Below are 20,748 nucleotides of genomic sequence, written 5' to 3'. Positions count from 1 at the left end.
AACCCTGTTTCTAACCTCAAAATGAAACTCAAGCTAAATAAAGCATACATTTATCCATTTTTTCCTTCATTCAAATCAGTAGCATCTAAAGAAGTCTTGTAAGGACTCTTCGCTTCAGTTACCAGAGAGACCAAAAAAAAAAAAAATTTTTAAACTGCTATGTCTCTAGTTTCTCAAAAGTGTCAAAAAATTTTTCTTTCCATGTAGTCAGTGTTTAAGGTAATTAATGTTAGATTAGTTATGTGAATTTTAAAAAAAGAAAAGAAAATCTCTGTTTCATCTCAGCTGAGAGCCAGCAGTGCTGCTCCCGAAAGAAGTGATTTTATTTCCAGCTTCTCTGCAGTGTCTCTACTGCATTCGTGCATTGCTGCAAAGCTTTGTATTGCATAGCTTTCCCCAACAGTCAGACAGCTGTTTAGCTGTGTTTCCCATAAATGCTATTGTTCAAAAGGAGGCAAAAAATATAAACCCATTGCAAAATAGATTATTATGTTCTGACATCTCTTTCATGCAGATTGTGGGTACAATAACATGCTAGTAATTGGAATGAATGTAATTGTAGTCTGATTTAATTTTGGCCAATTACATTTATTTTAATATACAAGTCTTAGGAAAATGAAATTTTAAACTTGGATTGTTTGGTTACAAGAAGTGAATAGCAATATTAATATAAAATATTAGATTTTGGAATTTAGAATCTATTGGGGGATTTCACTTTAAAATATGAATTTTAATGAACAGTTGTTCAATTCATCAAAAATTTTGAAAAGCTGTTCAGTCCATCTTACTTTTCTGGGTGTCATAGAAAGTGAAAGGAGTTTGTAACAATGGTAAACATGTAACAATATTAGCTACATTTTGTAAGAAAACATCTATCTTATGCCCAGTGAGTGGTAGACAACATAGGGTGTGGACTTTGGTGACTGGGGAAACTGCGTGGTTTAGACTCTGTTTAAGAAGGCAGTGGCACCCCACTCCAGTGCTCTTGCCTGGAAAATCCCAGAGGAGCCTGGTGGGCTGCAGTCCATAGGGTCGCTAAGAGTCGGACACGACTGAGCAACTTCACTTTCACTTTTCTCTTTCATGCATTGGAGAAGGAAATGGCAACCCACTCCAGTGTTCTTGCCTGGAGAATCCCAGGGATGGTGGGAGCTTGGTGGGCTGCCGTCTATGGGGTCGCACAGAGTCGGACACAACTGAAGCGACTTAGCAGCAGCAAGAAGAGCTAAATGCTGCCAAATTCATATCCTTTTATTTTTGCTAGGAATATATTGTATCACATCTAAGGCTGAAGGGAATCTACTATTGCTTTAACTCTCTCAAAAGTTTATAGGTTTATGACTCATGCAATTGTGTAAGAGCATTTTCCTTCCTGTTATTATGGCTGTTCAGGTTTACTGGTTTCGTTCTTCGTGATCTGACTAAACAGGGTGTGAAGGAGCAGATGTCATCCATGCCAAGAGCTGGGCTTTCAGACCCTTCTAGTTGAGACTTTTGTTTTAAATGGAAGCCAATGTTATTAATATAGCCATCACTGTTTACACACATTGAAACCCAATGAAATTAGTTAACGTGACCTGTCTTGTGATTTTAATTGCCATCTCTTCACCATTTGTGAAAGTCTACTGGCCACTGATTTTAATATTTACCATTATCTACTTAAAAAAAAAAAAAAAAAAAAGCCCACTACTGATTCCCTCATGAAGTAAGTACTGTTTTTGATGAAAAAAAAATCTAGCACAAGTGGGCTTTCTCTGGTGCTACTACCTTATACTCTTAGCCCCATTCCGTCCTTTGTCTAGTCTCTCCCTGGCCTTTGATAATTTTGTCAGAAAATCCCCACTAAAACTGATTCATCTGCAGATATCTTCCCATTGAAATTAGTTTCTACCTAACCATAATGAACCTCTTCCCGCCAAAAAAAAAAAAAACTCCCAGGCCCTGCCATCTGACTAACTGACCCACTTTGACTCAGAGAAATGAGCTAGACATTGGGAATTAAGTAGTCTCTTTAAATTAATTCACACTGACACATGAACAACTCATATAATTCCCAGAAATATTTATCTTTTAAAAGAGAGCGCTTCTAAACTGATTGAAAAATGTTAATTAATTGAATGTCAGGTGATGTGAAAATAATTTTCAGCAAAGAAGCCTTTCTTTGGATTTAGGATGACTAGATTTAACAAATAAAAATATGAGATACCTAATTATATTTGAATTTCAGATAAGCAATAAATATTTTTTTAGTATAAAGTGTGCCCCAAATATTGTATGGTATATGCTTATACTATAAAAGAGGGTCTGTTGCTTATCTGAGGTTTAGGTTTAATTGGATGTCATGTATTGTTTCTGGCAGCCCTATTCCATTTCTCTAAATCACCATTGTGACTACTGGTATCCTCCAAGGTGTAAGCTGGCCCCGGCTTTCCCTATCCGTCTGCCTGTCCAGTCCCAGTGATGTGTTGATCATTGAACATCATTATATTTCCTCCTTTCAACACTCTACCCAAAAAACAGCAGTTTTCTCAACAAGTCAAGCACTCTTTTAGATCAGCTCTGAAACTTTTCTAAAAAAAAATCAGACCCTGCCAAGCCCAGGGGCTTTGGGACTTTACTGGGGCTAGAGGTGAAGCAGTAGGTGAAAAATGTTTGGAAATTGATGCAGAAGGAAAAATCATTTGAGTGTAAGCTTTAGTTAAATGTAATAACAGTCTGCATTATTTATAAGGTTTTATTTAACAAAGTGTGTAATTGAACAACTTCAGCTGCCACCTGCTATGGAGGATAACAAAAACGGAAATTTTTCTCAGCACTTAAATGTTCAAAAATATATTGAAATGGAAGGAGAGAAATGGATCCAAAAAGCATGCATTTTTCTTCAGGAATTTTTATTTTAAGTAGCTCTTCACTGACACCTGGATGAAAGACACTGGTGCCACAAAACTGGTTATGTAGAAAGAAGGCAGGACATGCAGTGAGCTTTCTCTTGTCTTACAGGCTTATTAACATTCAATATGATATACTAAGAATGTCTTAAATGAATTTATTTTAAAAATGGGCATCCAGATTACAGAAAAATCACTCTGGCCTGATAGTTTAGTGTGAGACTGTGAATACAAATGGTACAATGGTTGACGAATTGTTAAAGCATGGTTTAGCAGTAATGATTCAGAATAGCTTTGCAGCTCACACATGCACCTGCCACACACACAGATATTCTCTGGACTTGTGAGGTTGGGAGAGATGTTCAGTTTTCAATGCTTCAGTGTTCAACGTCCTTTTTTTCTCCTCTCTGGGTCTAAAAAAAATTGAATCCATTAAGATAAAAAAGCAAATGTCTAATTCTCAAGTCAAAGGTCACATGGCCCTAAAGTTTATTTCATAAGGTAGCTTATAAAAGGAATTTGCTTACCTTCCAGTATTCCCAATATTGTTCTTTTCCACTTGCTAACTTAATATCCTTAACATCCCTGTTCAGTGCCTTGTACATGGTATACATTCAATAAATATTTGAAGAACGAACAAAATTGATTGTGCATATCATATGTGGCACAGAGAGACAGAAATAGTTCCAGCTAAGGCTCTGCTGTGACAGATGTTCTGGACATCTGGTCATGTCCACTGTATACAAATCTGTGCTAATCATCAGCTGGTGGGCATTCAATCTAGAAAAAACTATAGCAATAGCTAGAGGGTCACTTTAACACAGACCCGAGTACACCACAGAAGAAATGCAGTGAGGATGATTGAATTCACATCACAGACTGACAGATGAAACAGTTAACATAAGTATAATTGTCTATAATAAGTGAATCAGAATTGTATGCCATAAATGAGAAATAAAGAAAATTTAATATAGTGAATTTTGAATTAGGAAATCGTCTCCATTTTTCAAGATCTATTTTCTGTAACGTCTCTCAGCTTACCCTGTATTGATAGGGTTTTTCTATGAACAAATAATAATTGTACATAATACTATTACTTTGCCTGTAAGTGTTCAGTTTTAAGATTTTGCATAAGCAGAATATTTTTCAACTGAGTTTCAGTAGCTCTGGTCTTAATTCCTCGTGTCTCAGGGAGTTTCCCGTCATCTTCAGGTTGTTCTGAGAAGTGAGTTTCCGCCATTAGATCCCCCTCCCCCAGGGCTGTTCATTTGTATGCAGCACTCTTCTCTCCCCTTCTCTCCCCTTCTCTCCCCTTCTCTCCCCTTCTCTCCCCCCCCCCCCCCCCCCCCCCCCCCCCCCCCCCCCCCCCCCCTCTCCCCTTCTCTCCCCTTCTCTCCCCTTCTCTCCCCTGTAGTTCTGTCCTGTCCCTGCTCAGCTGCCCCTCAGCTGTGTGCTGTGTTTCTCCATATATCAACTCTGCCTTCGGCAGTTTTGATTTGTGAAGAGATGGTGTCATACATAGTCATACATACAAACTTCTTTGGGCTGGAAGAGTAACTTCAAATTGCGTTCTTGCTAAAGAGGAGCCCCCTGGGCAGAATTCCACCCTCCAGGCTATTTCCTGTGTGACACCATTTTCCACATCTTTCTGGCTTGCAGCTGCTCTGAGACTTCTCGAGAACTATTTCGTACTCTGAACTGTCAGGCAGCACTCAAAAGAGTGAAGGGTGAAAATCTTCCCCAGATAAAAATAAACAATTATGAATTCTTAAGAATACCTAGACATTCAGTAAAGATGTGACCAAAAAAGACAGACTCTGTTTCTCTCATTAACAGCATCTAATCATGTGTGTTGTGAGTCCTGAAATTGTTTACATCCTAATTGAAAATATTGCATCCTTTCACTGAAGTGATGATCAAGGTAGATAATTTGCAAGGAGGGAATGTAAGCCTTTTCTCCCTGACATCTTGTGTTAAATGCTAGTGCTGGCTTCTACTTTCCTTCAATGGGAATTGTACCAAGTAAGCCTGATTATTTTTCTCCCCTTGTTGTCCCATAGCCATCAAAGGACAGATGCCAACTCTAGCACCATGACCCCTGGCTGCTACTTAGGGCTACAGAATACCCACCCCTCCTTCAGGTACCTGGCCACAAATGACTTGCCTTGCCTGAGAGAGAACAGCAAGAACAGTGGCATTTATTTCATCTATACCTTTGTGGAGTTTTATATTAAATTATTTTTTGGCAGTAATTTCAAAAAAAATTTGAATGGACTCCTGAAATTTCTGCAAAGGAAGGGGGTGTGTGGGGAAGATGAGCAATGGAAGCAAAATGGGGGCTGAGGGAAAGGGAGGGAAAGGGATTCAAGGAGAGTTTGGATAGAAAAGACTGAGCGATAAGAAAGGGAAGGGTGAGCAGAAGAACAGGACCGGTCTCAGCACTTCTGGGCTCTAACAAATTCTCTGCATTCACAGCCTGCTGTGGTTAGCCTGGATAGAAGTGTGCTTCCCTCCTTCCCAGGTCAGCAGGCCTGGGGCATCCGCAATAGGCTCTTGGTGCCCTGCACCTCACAGTCTGTCAAAATCTGTAACCACAGACACAGCCAAGAACTATGAGTCTTCTTCTCTTTATATCCTCCCTAATTTCTGTGATCTTGTCTCCCCTGCTCTGTGACCCAAACCTCTTGTTTGCAATGCATTTAAGATTTTACCAGGAGCATGGACTTCAAGCAGCTCCTATTTACTGCTCTACTAAAATTCCTGAGGTAATAAAGCCTCACAATTCAATTTGCTTGAAATGACAGAGAAAGGAAAATGTAAAAAAGAGAAAGGAGAATGTATAAACAGAGAAAGGAATATGTATATAACATACAAAGTTATATTTCACTTAATTATGCCATCACATAATGAGTTTTCTAAAGGCTACGATTCTCAGCCTGAGTCTAGGACACAAGCATTTCAGCACTTTGTACTGTTAAAGTATCTTGTTCAGGGATCCACTAAATGCAAGGTATATCTTATATTAGCTAGCAGTTTCTGGAGTTCAGGAAACTAATTAATGGTATAAAGGCATAACCTGGAAATAGCAATTGTTCATAAGACTGGACCCAATTAATTATTTTGCCAAATAAAATTTTCCACTGGGCAAAGAAAGATAGGATTAAAGGCAGGCAGGATGATGTCTATTAGAGCTAAATTTAAGTAGATGAGTTCTCTGTGGAGTGATAGTATAAGCCTGTGGTCTACAGGAGTACATGTATGGTCAAGCACTTTATGGGACCTGATAATGAGTCTGTATATATTTTTTAATTTTTCAAATACTGCCTCAATCCTATTGCCAAACTGGGATAACATTCAAAGTTAACTCCAACTAATGTGATGTGAGGGCTCATATTTTGTTTTTCTAAACATTTAATTAAATAATCATACAGCAAGGCAAAAGCCCAACAATTGCACAGTTTTATTAATAAAAAAGTGGTTATAAATTTTTTTTTCCAAACATGCCTAGAAAGTGGTGTTTTATTTTAGTTCAGCGTAGTGGACTTGATTCTACTCTGTGTTAATTTTGCATTAGCATCTGAAGTAAATATAGAACATTTATTTAACACAGTAATAATGATGTCAATTTGGACAAAGTAGTTTATTGATACTGGATCAGCAAAGGCACTAGGGGATTTACTGAATTTTGTAGCTTGTAGTCTATTATTAGGATGCCCTGAAAAATACTCCTGAAATGAACAAATGTACATGGAGATGTATATTAGATATGTGACCTTATTTTAAATGTAATTTGCATATAGCATAAAAATTAGTTTTGAAAGATTCAAATTTTTTGAAGGTTAATAAGGTTTTGAAAGAATGCAAATGTATTAAACACAGGGATGAACTATGTTATTTAGTCAATGCCAGTTGTAATACTAAAAAAGAGTCTTGTTAAAAACCACACGAAATATAGTTATTAAAAGCATATCAAAGCCAATTATTTCTAGAAAAGAAATTCATAAAACAATATTTCTTAGGCTTGTGAAATTCTATGTAAAAGCAGCTTCTTCCTTGAGTGTTTAAGAAATAATGATGTGAGATTACAACCGTGAGAATAACATTTGCCTAGTTATTTTTATTATTATTGGCAGTAACATTCTGTTGTAAAGTAGGTGTCAGAAATACCACAAAATCAAATGAAACATTTCTTCACGAACTACTGTGCCCAGATGGATTACGTCCCCAGAATAGTAGTGGGATGCTGCAAGGAGCTGGCAGTCATTTTGGCAGGAGACTGCTTTCTCCTCAGTTTGAAAATCAAATCATTTTAAAGACAGAATTGCAGATATAAAGATTTTCCCTGTGTTAAATTGTATAATATAAAGTGGTCAAGATATATCAATGTTATATAATTATAGCTTTGATTAGAAAACCTTTGAGTGGAGCTAATGAATTATACAGACTGATCTTCTCAGTAGTAAATAGAAGTAGGTTTAGCAAAACATAAAAAGTTATGAAATATAAATTGACTGTGGAAAGATGATTGATCCGGTTTCAAATCTGCATAACATTGTTTCTAAATTTAAGTATTATCATTCTTTTTGGTGTCTAGTGTTTTTCAGATATTTTCAAAGATAGTTTCAACTTCTGCCAAAATACTTCATTTACTAGGTTTGTTTTGTGTTTTTGCAAGAAACATAATTCACTGAATGAATGCTAGGTCACCATAGCTACTTGTGTTATATTTGCATACATTTTATTTAAGTTTAAAATCATGTAAGTACTTGAAAATCATTTCATAACTATTAAATATGGGCAGGCACTGGTTTGGGAGCCAGGAAATATTCAGAATCCAGTTCATTAATAAACTTGTGACCTGGACAAATCAGGTATTTATTTTGGAAGTAATAAGCACACATATTCTAAACAAAGTATCAATTTTGTTTTGATTTTGTTTGTTTTCTATTAAATGAAAGGGATGGTTTAGATGGTTTTTAACTTTTCTTTCAACATTTGCTATTTCTTGATTTTATGATTTACTTATCTTTATCTGATTCTCTTAAAGTAACTTACTTAACCTTTCAGAAGTCCTGAGATTGAAGCAAACTAATTCTTCTTTGACTGAAAAGCCTGTCTTATAAACTCTAAGGATCTCTTCCACATCAATAGCAAAATATGATTATGTTAAGGATTATTGATATATCTATTCTAATAGATCATAACGGCAGTAGTAGAAGTTTGTTGGAGAGCGTGATAAAATGGTCTTACCACGTTGGGGTGAGGGAATGGAGTGAGTGGAGAAGGAAATTACATTTAGGCTTTCAAAGTAACATGAAATTTAAGAACCAAAATAATTCCATGAGAAGTGGCCTAAATTATGTTATTCCTCACCTAAATCAACAATAGCATTAGGATGCAAAGTTGTGAATGTTGGTAGTCTTTTAAGGGCAGCATTAAATAACACATTTTTTCTCACTCAGATTCTGAATGAAAGAGGCAAATTAGCAGAGGAATAACATATGAATGGGCTTTCCAGGTGGCTCAGATGGTAAAGAATCTGCCTGCAATGCTGGAGACCTGGGTTTGATCCCAGGGTTGGGAAGATCCCCTGGAGGTAGGTATGGCAATCCACTCCAATATTCTTGCTGGAGAATTCCCATGGACAAAGGAGTCTGGTGGGCTATAGTCCACAGGGTCACACAGAGTCAGACATGACTGAGCGACTAAGCACAACACATATAAAACAAAATATCACCTTATTATTTCATAGAAGTTTGTTTGGAGGATATAGCTGTGTAGTCAGAGACAGAGGTATCCCCCAAAAGAAGCTGCATAGTATTAACTTATAAAAGGCCTAATTTCTTCAAGTAGTTGTTGTTATTGTTCAGTTGCTCCATATAAACACAAGGATTAAAGGAGTAAAATGTATCTCTGGTTCTCCAATACATACACATACAAATATGTATTTGGAAGCAATATCAATTTTCACATTGGAGCTTTTCTGCTCAGATTTTTCCTCCCAAATTTCATATTCAAAAGACAATGTCATACATTTGCTCATCTAATATTTAAGCATTACATTTCCAAAATAGATTCTGATCCCATCCATTTTTCTTTGTCTTCATTGTCAAAAATCTAGACCAAGCCTCTGTTTGTTGTTCAATCATTCAGTCATGTCTGACTCTTTGCAACCCCATGAATTGCATCACACCAGGTTTCCCTGTCCTTCACTGTTTGCTGCAGTTTGCTCAAACTTATTTCCATTGAGTTGGTGATGTCATCCAACCATCTTGTCCTCTGTCGTCCTTTTCTCCTCCTGCCCTCAAGCTTCCCCAGCATCAGTCTTTTCCAATGAGTTGGCCCTTCACATTAGGTGGCTAAAGTATTAGAGCTTCAGCCTCAGCATCTGTCCTTCCAGTGCATACTCAGGGTTGATTTCCTTTAGGATTGACTGGTTTGATCTCCTTGCTGTCCAAGGGAATCTCAAGAGTCTTCTCCAGCACCACAGTTCAAAAACAGCAGTTCTTTGGTGCTCTGCCTTCTAAGTGGGACTATAAGTCCAACTCTCATAGCTGTACATGACTACTGGAAAAACCATAACTTTGAGTATGCAGACTTTTGGCATCAAAATAATATCTCTGCTTTTTAATACACTGTCTAGGTTTGTCATAGCTTTCCTTTCAAGGAGCAGTCATCTTTTAATTTCATGGCTTCAGTCACCATCTGCAGTGATTTTTGGAGTCCAAGAAAATAAAGTCTGTCACTGTTTCCATTGTTTCCACATCTATTTGTCATGAAGTGATGGGACCATATGCTATGATCTTAGTTTTTTGAATGCTGAGTTTTAAACCAGCCTTTTCACTCTCCTCTTTCACCTTCATCAAGAGGCTCTTTAGTTCCTCTTCAATTTCTGCTATTAGAGTGGTGTCATCTGCATATCTGAGGTTACTGATATATAACCTCCCAGCAGTCCTGATTCCAGCTTGTGCTTCATCCAGCCCAGCATTTCACATGATCTACTCTATATAGAAGTTAAATAAGCGGGATGACAAGATATTACCTTGAATTATTCCTTTCCCAATTTGGAACCAGTCTGTTTTTCCATGTCAGTTTCTAACTGCTGCTTCTTGACCTGCATGCAGGTTTCTCAGGAGGCAAGTAAGGTGGTCTGGTATTCCCATCTCTTTAAGAATTTTCCACAATTTGTTGTGATCTACACAGTTAAAGGCTTTAGTGTAGTCAATGAAGAAGAAGTATATGTTTTTCTGGAATTCTCTTGCTTTTTGTGTGATCCAAGGGATGTTGGCAACTTGGTCTCTAGTTCCTCTGCTCTTTCTAAATCCAGCTTGTACATCTGGAGGTTCTCAGCTTACATACTGTTGAAGCCTATCTTGAAGGATTTTGAGCATTACCTTGCTAGTATATGAAATGACCACAGCTGTGTGATAGTTTGAACATTCTTTGGCCTTTATAAGACTGCCTTCATGTTTAAGACTTATGTGAAATGCCACACTGAAAATGAAATGCTTCATTTGAACTATTGTAGATATTTCTGTTTGGATGCGAAAATGCAGATGTCTAAAGGCATCTGTACTGTGCAGCATCATGGGTTAAGGTTTTTTTTTTTTTTTTTTTTAATTGAAGTTCCTCTATGTGTACTATCAGTTCAGTTGAGTCACTCAGTCATATCCGACTCTTTGTGACCCCATGGACTGTAGCATGCAAGGCCTCCCTGTCCATCACCACCTCCTGGAGTTTATTCAAGCTCATATCCACTGAGTTGGTGATGCCATCCAACCGTCTCATCCTCTGTCATTCCTTTATTCTCCCACATTCAGTCTTTCCCAGCATCAGGGTCTTTTCCACTGAGTCAGTTCTTCACATCAGATGGCTGAAGTATTGGGGTTTCAGCTTCAGCATCAGTCCTCCCAATGAATATTCAGGACTGATTTTCTTTAGGATGCACCGGTTGGATCTCCTTGCAGTCCAAGGGACTTTAAAGAGTCTTCTCCAACACCACAGTTCAAAAGCATCAGTTTTTCAGTGCTCAGCCTTCTTAATAGTCCAACTTTCACATCCATACATGACTACTGGAAAAACCATAGCTTTGACTAGATAGACCTTTGATGGCAAAGTAATATCTCTGCTTTTTAATATGCTGTCTAGGTTGGTCATAACTATTCTTCCAAGGAGCAAGCATCTTTGAACTTCATGGCTGTAGTCACCGTATAATTTTGGAGCCTGAAAAAATAAAGTCTGTCATCGTTTCCATTGTTTCCCCATTTATTTGCCATCAACTGATGGGGCCAGATGCCATGCCGTGATCTTAGTTTTCTGAATGTTGACTTTTAAGCCAACTTTTTCACTCTCCTCTTTCACTTTCATCAACAGGCTTTTTAGTTCCTCTTCACTTTCTGCCATAAGGGTGGTGTCATCTGCATATCTGAGATTATTGATATTTCTCCTGGCAATCTTGATTCCAGATTGTGCATCATCCAGCCCAGCGTTTCTCATGAAGTACTCTGCATATAAGTTAAATAAGGAGGGTGGCAATACACAGCCTTGACGTACTCCTTTCCCAATTTGGAAGCAGTCTGCTGTTCCATTTCCAGTTCTAACTGTTGCTTCTTGACCTGCATACAGATTTCTCAAGAGGCAGGTCAGGTGGTCTGGCATTCACATCTCTTTCAGAGTTTTCCACAGTTTGTTGTGATCCACACAGTCAAAGCTTTGGCGTAGTCAATAAAGCAGAAGTAGATGTTTTTCTGGAACTCTAGTGCTTTTTCGATTCTCCCAACACATGTTGGAAATTTGATCTGTTTCTTCTGCCTTTTCTAAATCCAGCTTGAACATCTGGAAGTTCATGGTTCATGTACTGTTAAAGCCTGGTTTGAAGAATTTTGAGCATTACTTTGCTAGCGTGTGAGATGCATGCAATTGTGTGGTAGTTTGAGCATTCTTTGGCATTGCCTTTCTTTGGAATTGGAATGAAAACTGATCTTTTCCAGTCCCAAAGCCACTGCTGAGTTTTCCAAGTTTGCTGACATATTGAGCGCTGTACTATGAGGGTTATCAAAACCATACTGTTCACCAGTCCAAACTCCTCAGAAAAATGTTGGACTGTGATAAATGCTTACTGAAGTCCAGCATGTAATGCATGTGTTATTTTCTAAGGGAACAAGAGATATGAAATGTCAGGAAGCAGGGAGCAGAGTTCCTATATATGCCCAGTGGTCACGCAAGCACTATCCACTGTCAGTATCCCATACCAGTGTAGTACATTTGTTATAACTGAAGAGCCTACATTGACACATCATTATCCAAAGTGTATAGTTTACATTAGGCTTTACTTTTAGAGTTGAAAATTCTATGGGTTTGGACAAATGGATAATGACATTTATCCACCACTATAATATCATATGAAGCAGTTTCACTGCTTTAAAAATTCTCTGTACTCTACTTATTCAATTTTCCTTTCCCTCTAACCCCTGGAAATCACTGAGCTTTTTCTTGTCTTCATAGTTTTGCCATTTCCGAATTGTCATGTAGTTGGAATCATACAATAAGTAGCCTTTCAGACTGGCTTCCTCCACCTAGTAATATATGCATTTAAGTTTCTTCCATGTTCTTTTCATGGCTTGTTAGCTCATATCATTTCAGTGCTAAGTGATATTCCATTGTCTAGATGTACCACAGTTTGTTTATTCATTCGCCTAATGAAGGACATCTTGGTTGCATCCAAGTTTTGCAATTATGAATAAAGCTGCTATAAACAATCATGTGAAAGTTTTGTGTGGACATAAGATTTCACCTCGTTTGGGTAAATACAAAGGAAGATGATTGCTGAATCATAAGCTAAGAGTAAGTTTTATTTTGTAAGAAATTGCCAAAATTTCTTCCAAAGTGGCTGTACCATTCCAAATAGCAATGAATGAGAGTTCCTGTTGTTTCACATCCTTGCCAGCATTTTATGTTGTCAGTGTTCTGGATTTTGGCCATTCTAGTAGCCATGTATTAGTATCTCATCATTGTTTTAATTTGCACTTCCCTGATGATATATGATGCAGTGCCTCGTTTCATATGCTTATTTGCCATCTGTATCTCTTCTTTACTGAGGTGTTAAGATCTTTAGTCTATGTTTTAATTAAGTTGTTTGTTTTCTTACTGGTGAATTTTAAGAGTCCTTTGTATATTGTAGATAACAGATTAGCAGTCCTTCACCAGCTTTTGTCTTTTGCAGTTATTTTCTCCTAGTTTGTGCCCTGACTCTTCATTTTCTTGTTATTGTCTTTCACAGAGCAAAAGTTTTTAATTTTAATGAAGTATAGCTTATCAGTTATTCCTTTTGTGGATCATACTTTTTGTATTTATTTAAAAAGTCATCAACTTGCCCAAGAGTACCTACATTTTCTTCTATATTATCTTCTAGGCATTTTATAGTTTTGCGTTTTACATTTAGGTCTGTGATCACTTTTAGATTAATTTTTATAAAGGGTATATGGTCTACATCTAGATTAATTTTTTTTATGTATGGATGTGCAGTTGTACCAGTACCATTTGTTGGAAATAGTTGTCTTTGCTCCGTTGTATTTCCTTTGCTCCTTTATCAAAGATCAGCTGACTACCTCTTAAAGGTTCTTGAAGTCAGGTACTGTCAATCATCTAACTTTTTTGTTGTCATTCACTATTTTATTTTCTATTTCAGGTCCTTTGTTTCTCTATATAGGTTTTAGAATAAGTTTGTCAATATCCACAAAATAATTTAAAATTTAGATTTTATTGATCAGTAGACCAATAGACTAATAAAGTTCAATTTGGGAAGAATTAGCAGCACCCCACTCCAGCATTCTTGCCTGGAAAATCCATGGATGGAGGAGCCTGGTAGGCTGCAGTCCATGGGGTCGTGAAGAGTCAGACATGACTGAGCGACTTCACTTTCACTTTTCACTTTCATGCATTGGAGAAGGAAATGGCAACCCACTCCAGTGTTCTTGCCTGGAGAATCCCAGGGAGGGGGGAGCCTGGTGGGCTGCTCTCTCTGGGGTCGCACAGAGTTGGACATGACTGAAGTGACTTAGCAGTAGCATCAGCAGCATCTTGATAATATTGAAACTTCCTATCCATGAACAGGGAATATCTCCATTTATTTAATTAGTACTTTCCTGGTACTCAGACAGTAAAGAATCTGCCTATAATGCAGGAGACCTAAGTTTGATCCCTGAGTCAGAAAGATCCCCTGGAAAAAGGAATGGCAACCCACTTTAGTATTCTTGCCTGGAAAATTCCATGGACAGAGGAGCCTGGTGGACTACTGTCCATGGGATTGCAAAGAGTAGGACATGACTGAGCAACTAAAACTCACTCACTTGATTTTTTTGGTCAGCTTTATAATTTTCCTCATATAGACCTTGAACATAATCTGTTAGATTTGTATTTAAGTATTTCTTTGAGGGGAGTGCTAATGTGAATGGTTTTATGTTTTTAACTTCCAAACCCACTTGTTCTTTGCTGGATGTAGGAAAGCAACTGATTTTTCTATATTAACTTTGTAATTTTCAACCTCACTGTAATTGCTTATTAGTTCCAGGAGTTCTTTTGTTAATTCTTTTGGATTTTTTTAATATAAACAATTACAATGTCAACAGAGACATTCATTTCTTCCTTCTCAATCTGTAAACCTTTTATTTCCTTTCCTTGCCTTATTTCATTAGCTAACACTTCCAGTATGATTTTAAAAAGTGGTGAGAGGACTGTTTGCAGATGACATGATCCTCTACATAGAAAACCCTAAAGACTCCACCAGAAAATTACTAGAGCTAATCAATGAATATAGTAAAGTTGCAGGATATAAAATCAACACACAAAAATCCCTGGCATTCCTATACACTAATAATGAGAAAATAGAAAGAAATTAAGGAAACAATTCCATTTACCACTGCAATGAAAAGAATAAAATACTTAGGAATATATCTACCTAAAGAAACTAAAGACCTATATATAGAAAACTATAAAACACTGGTGAAAGAAATCAATGAGGACACTAATAGATGGAGAAATATACCATGTTCATGGATTGGAAGAATCAACATAGTGAAAATGAGTATACTACCCAAAGCAATCTATAGATTCAAATCAGTCCCTGTCAAGCTACCAACAGTATTTTTCACAGAGCTAGAACAAATAATTTCACAATTTGTATGGAAATACAAAAACCCTCGAATAGCCAAAGCAATCTTGAGAAAGAAGAATGGAACTGGAGGAATCAACCTGCCTGACTTCAGGCTCTACTACAAAGCCACAGTCATCAGGACAGTATGGTACTGGCACAAAGACAGAAATATAGATCAATGGAACAAAATAGAAAGCCCAGAGATAAATCCACACACCTATGAACACCTTATCTTTGACAAAGGAGGCAAGAATATACAATGGAGAAAAGACAATCTATTTAACAAGTGGTGCTGGGAAAACTGGTCAACCACTTGTAAAAGAATGAAACTAGATCACTTTCTAACACCATACACAAAAAGAAACTCAAAATGGATTAAAGATCTAAATGTAAGACCAGAAACTATAAAACTCCTAGAGGAGAACATAGGCAAAACACTCTCTGACATAAATCACAGTAGGATTCTCTATGATCCACCTCCCAGAATATAGGAAATAAAAGCAAAAATAAACAAATGGGATCTAATTAAAATTAAAAGCTTCTGCACAACAAAGGAAACTATAAACAAGGTGAAAAGACAGCCTTCAGAATGGGAGAAAATAATAGCAAAGGAAGCAACTGACAAATAACTAATCTCAAAAATATACAAGCAACTCCTGCAGCTCAATTCCAGAAGAATAAATGACCCAATCAAAAAATGGGCCAAAGAACTAAATAGACATTTCTCCAAAGAAGACATATGGATGGCTAACAAACACATGAAAAGATGCTCAACATCACTCATTATCAGAGAAATGCAAATCAAAGCCACAATGAGGTACCATTTCACACCAGTCAGAATGGCAGCGATCCAAAAGTCTACAAGCAATAAATGCTGGAGAGGGTGTGGAGAAAAGGGAACCCTCTTACACTGTTGGTGGGAATGCAAACTAGTACAGCCACTATGGAGAACAGTGTGGAGATTCCTTTAAAAATTGCAAATAGAACTGCCTTAAGACCCAGCAATCCCACTGCTGGGCATATACACTGAGGAAACCAGAATTGAAAGAGACACGTGTACCTCATTGTTCATCACAACACTGTTTATAATAGCCATGACATGGAAACAACCTAGATGTCCATCAGCAGATGAATGGATAAGAAAGCTGTGGTACATAGACACAATGGAGTATTACTCAGCCATTAAAAAGAATACATTTGAATCAGTTCTAATGAGGTGGATTAAACTGGAGCCTATTATACAGAGTGAAGTAAGCCAGAAAGAAAAACACCAATACAGTATACTAACACATATATATGGAATTTAGAAAGATGGTAATGATAACCCTGTATGCGAGACAGCAAAAGAGACACAGAGGTATAGAACAGTCTTTTGGACTCTGAGGGAGAGGGAGAGGGTGGGATGATTTGGGAGAATGGCATTGAAACATGTATAATATCATATATGAAACAAGTCACCAGTCCAGGTTCAGTGCATGATACAGGATGCTTGGGGCTGATGCACTGAGATGACTCAGAGGGGTGGTACGGGGAGGGAGGAGGGAGGGGGGTTCAGGATGGGGAACACGTGTATACCTATGGTGGATTCATGTTGATGTATAGCAAAACCAATACAATATTATAAAGTAATTAACCTCCAATTAAAATAAATAAATTTATGGTTTTAAAAAAAAAGTGGTGAGAGGAGATGTCCTTGCTTTGTTTGTAATCTGAGTGGGAGAGGTTCTAGTTTCTCCATTGCATTTTAAAACTTGTTGTTCCTATAAAGGAAATATATTGAGTTTTTCATATCACCTTTGAAATAGTTCAATTCTTTTACCACTTTTAGGAATCTTTCAGATGTTTCTATTTTTTCTAGGCATACAATTATATAGTATGCAAAAAACTGTATTTTACTTCCTTCATCCTTATTAAATAGTGTAATTGTATCTCATATCTAATTGGATTGGTATGTATAGTGTTGAGTTTTTCGTAAGCTTTATGAAAATATGTTTAGGATTTGTAAAGTTTTTTGTTGACCTTGGGGATCTGTGTGTGTGTGTGTGTGTATAAAATATTAGAACAACTGGACAAATGGATGTCTACCTCACTCCATGTAGTAAGCAAATTCTAGGGCTTCCCTGGTGATCCAGTGGTTAAGAATCCATCTTGCAATGCAAGGGTCACCAGTTCATCCCTGGTCCAGGAAGATTCCACCTGCTGCAGAGCAACTAAGCTCACACACCATAACCACTGTGCCTGTACTCTGAAGCCTGTGAGCCACAACTATTGAGCCCACATGCAGCAACTGCTGAAGCCCACCTGCCCTAGAGTCCGTGCTCCATAACAGGAGAATCTCAGCAATGAGAAGCCTGTGCACTGCTACTAGAGACTAGGCCCTGCTCCCCATAACCAGAGAAACCCTCTGTGCAGCTATGGAAACCCAACACAGACAGTAAGTAAATAAATATTAGAAAATGAATTCCAAATAGATCAAAGATTTAAATTTATAAATCTAAACCAGAAAATGATAAAAATGAAGGATGAAAACATGATGTATCCCTCCACACTCTCAGGGACATGGATGCTTTCCAGAGCATGACACAAAATCTAGAAACCAGAGAAGAATCAGAGTTTAATCATCACATAATATGTAAAATATTTTAATTAAATTTTGTAATCTGTAGCACTAAACACCATAGACTCAAAATACGTACACTATATATTTTTAAAAGCCCCCACATTCCCAAATTAAATGGTTCATAGTGTATCTAAAAGGGTGCTATAGATTAAAAAGGAACAGAAAATGAAAACATGTACTGTTATTTAAATAGTCACAGAAAGAAAAGAAAATATAGCTCTTGAACATATGCTCAAGTAAGTTCACATAAGTTCAGCTTTTCTCATTTTAAGACAAATGCAAATTAAAACAGTAATATGGCCCCTGTTTTGCCCCAATCAGATTGAACATACTGAAAATATGATAACACATTATGTGGTGAGAATGTACATGAGCAGGCACCATGTTCCACTGTTGTCAGAAGAATCAATTGGTTCAACCTTCAGAAAGAGTTATTTTGTAATAATACCAAATTTAAAGACTCACATTTTGCATAGCTAAGCACAACTGTAGAAATTGATACTATATTATTCACATATATGTGAAAGTATGTGTATACTTTATTGTATATACTTTATTGTATATACTTTAATTGTATCTTTATTTGTAATAACAAAAGATTAAAAACAGGCTGAATACCTATTACTTGGGAATTGATTGAATAAATTATAGTATGTACAAAAAAAGGAAAACCATGCAGCTGATAAACAGCTGAATCTGTAAAAACTGATAAGAAATTAACTCTAATAGGTATTTTCAATGAAAAGTGCAGGGTGCAAAAAATGTGTGAATATACATATACCTATGTGGTTGGCGCATATCTATTGCATAGATAACAGTGGTTACGTCTTGGGTCAGAAATTGATTTTTTGCAAACAAGAAGGAAGGGGAATTTTCCAGTTTCCTTTAATGTTTTGAATTTATGTCATTTATGCATGTATCCTATCAAAAAACTAGTCAGAAATAAGACCATCCGTACATTGATGTATAATACTTCCCTTAGAAAATGCACCATACTTGTTATCCCTAAACATTTATTTCAAAATAAATAACTGCCAGTATTTTCCTGATTCTTTATGGGAGCAGTAGAATTTTAAGGCAAAATATTCTTTTTCTATTGATTTAAATTTACTTGATTTAAATTTATTTTTTTTTCCAGGCCCTAAGCTGAATTGCAGGTAGATTGGAAGGACCTCTGAAAATTTCACTAGTTCATTTCATGGACAGAGAATACAAATTTAGACGTGTATACCCGGTAAAGAATCTGCCTGCAGTACAGGGGATCTGGATTCAATCTCTGGGTTGGACAGAGAAGCCTGGCAGACTAGAGTCCATGGGGTTGCAACAGTCGGACATGACTTAGCAACTAAACCATGAACCAATGAGTTAATGATGTGTCCAAATACAACTTGCGGTCAAATGATAGCCTAGGCTCTGAGAAGTTTTGGCTCAGTATTATGTGTGAAATTTGAGCTGATATTAAATATGACTTAAAACAATACTTTTGGGATTTGGCCTCCAGCATCTGATCAGGTCTGGCAGCTATGTAGAGTCAAGAGTTTTGCCTCAGGTCCCTATATTTTGCACTATAGGGTTATAGCATCAGCAAGAATATCATTATTGCCTTTAGTGAAGGAAAATAGCTCAGTGTTTGAGCTTGTGGAACTGTCCTCTTTCTGATTATTTTTTCCTCTGAAATAAGAGAATTCTGCTGTCTCCTGTACCTACAGTTATCTTCTCCGGCCCACAGCCCAATCTAGTAATTCCTTTCCAGCCTAGCCTTTCTGCCATTCTTAGTCATCTAATTGTTGTCTGTCTAACCTTAAACTGTCTCTTTCTATATGCATTTAAGTAGGCCGACCCTAGCATGACTGATGCCATGACAGGTCACAGTTCCATTGTCTTTGTCTCAGAATAGATGAAGGCTCAATCAGGACAGCCATGGCTATTTGGTCATTAAATCTGGCTGGAGCAAACTGTTCTGACTGGCTTGATCAGGAGCCACTTGTGCAGATTAGACAGTTGCATTTTATATCCTCTCAGAAACAACTCCCTTTCCACGTCATCATGTTGATTAGTTAACCATGGTCTCTCTGGGGCTACATCCTCATCTTCTGGGTGGCTCACAGAGTGAATAGCTCATTTGGGAAACAGTGGTACTTAGCCAATGTACTTTAATTAAGGCTATACTTGAATAACTTCCTTAAGTTATGGCACGGTTCCTGCCTCAGCAAAGCATAAGGATTGGATTAATAAACATGGGACATTTATAACCAAAAAGCTGAGATAGAAAACCTGTTTGTTAAGCCAAACTCATAGAAACAGAAAGTGGAATGGTGGTTGCAAGAAGCTGGGGGAGGGGAAAATCGAGAGTTGCTCTTCATTGACATTAAATTTCTTTTACGTAAGATGAATAAGTTCTAGAGAGCTATATGACTTTGTGCCTATAGTTGACGATACTGTCTTGCATGTTTAAAAGTTTGCTTAAAGGGTTATGCTAAAGATCTCAAGTTAAATGTTCTAGCTACAAAAAAAAAAAAAGAATTTATATTTAATTATTCCATTTGGATTTAATTGGAAATGAACTTTTCAGTCCTCTAGTTTGTGTTGCATAACAGGAGGTTGCAGATATTAACATCTTTTAAGCTCCTTAAAATATCTGTGTTCTTTCTCCTTAGGACTTCATATGCAGAGTAAATGGTGATTAAAATGTGCAGGATGACAAGATGGAGCAAACAGTGCTTGTACCACCAGGACCTGACAGCTTCAACTTCTTCACCAGAGAATCCCTTGCGGCTATTGAAAGACGCATTGCAGAAGAAAAGGCTAAGAATCCCAAACCAGACAAGAAAGACGACGATGAACATGGCCCAAAGCCAAATAGTGACTTGGAAGCCGGAAAGAACCTTCCTTTTATTTATGGAGACATCCCTCCAGAGATGGTGTCAGAGCCACTGGAGGACCTGGATCCCTACTATATCAATAAGAAAGTGAGTGTGTTTATCAGGCATATTGTGCTGCTTATTGCCTTATAGTATACCTTAGACTGTTACTGCACCAACATATGCTAAGTTAGCACAAACTCTAAGTATCCTTCTCTTTGGGAAATA

At 37.3% G+C, this 20,748-nt stretch overlaps 1 protein-coding gene across 1 annotated transcript in view; it reads left to right on the top strand.

Moving 5' to 3' along the window:
• LOC102179054 (sodium channel protein type 1 subunit alpha) overlaps positions 1-20,748 on the top strand; it is a 145,486-nt gene that overhangs the window by 30,351 nt on the left and 94,387 nt on the right. The window contains 1 exon segment of the mRNA XM_013969228.2: positions 20,317-20,628. Coding sequence (XP_013824682.2) covers positions 20,365-20,628 — 264 coding nt within the window. The 5' untranslated portion in view covers positions 20,317-20,364.

Source organism: Capra hircus, chromosome 2 (assembly GCF_001704415.2).
Source record: "Capra hircus breed San Clemente chromosome 2, ASM170441v1, whole genome shotgun sequence".
In the NCBI taxonomy this organism is placed as follows: Eukaryota; Metazoa; Chordata; class Mammalia; order Artiodactyla; family Bovidae; genus Capra; species Capra hircus.
The sequence above is the reverse complement of the archived record's forward strand: the minus strand, read 5'-3'. Positions and strand labels throughout refer to the sequence as shown.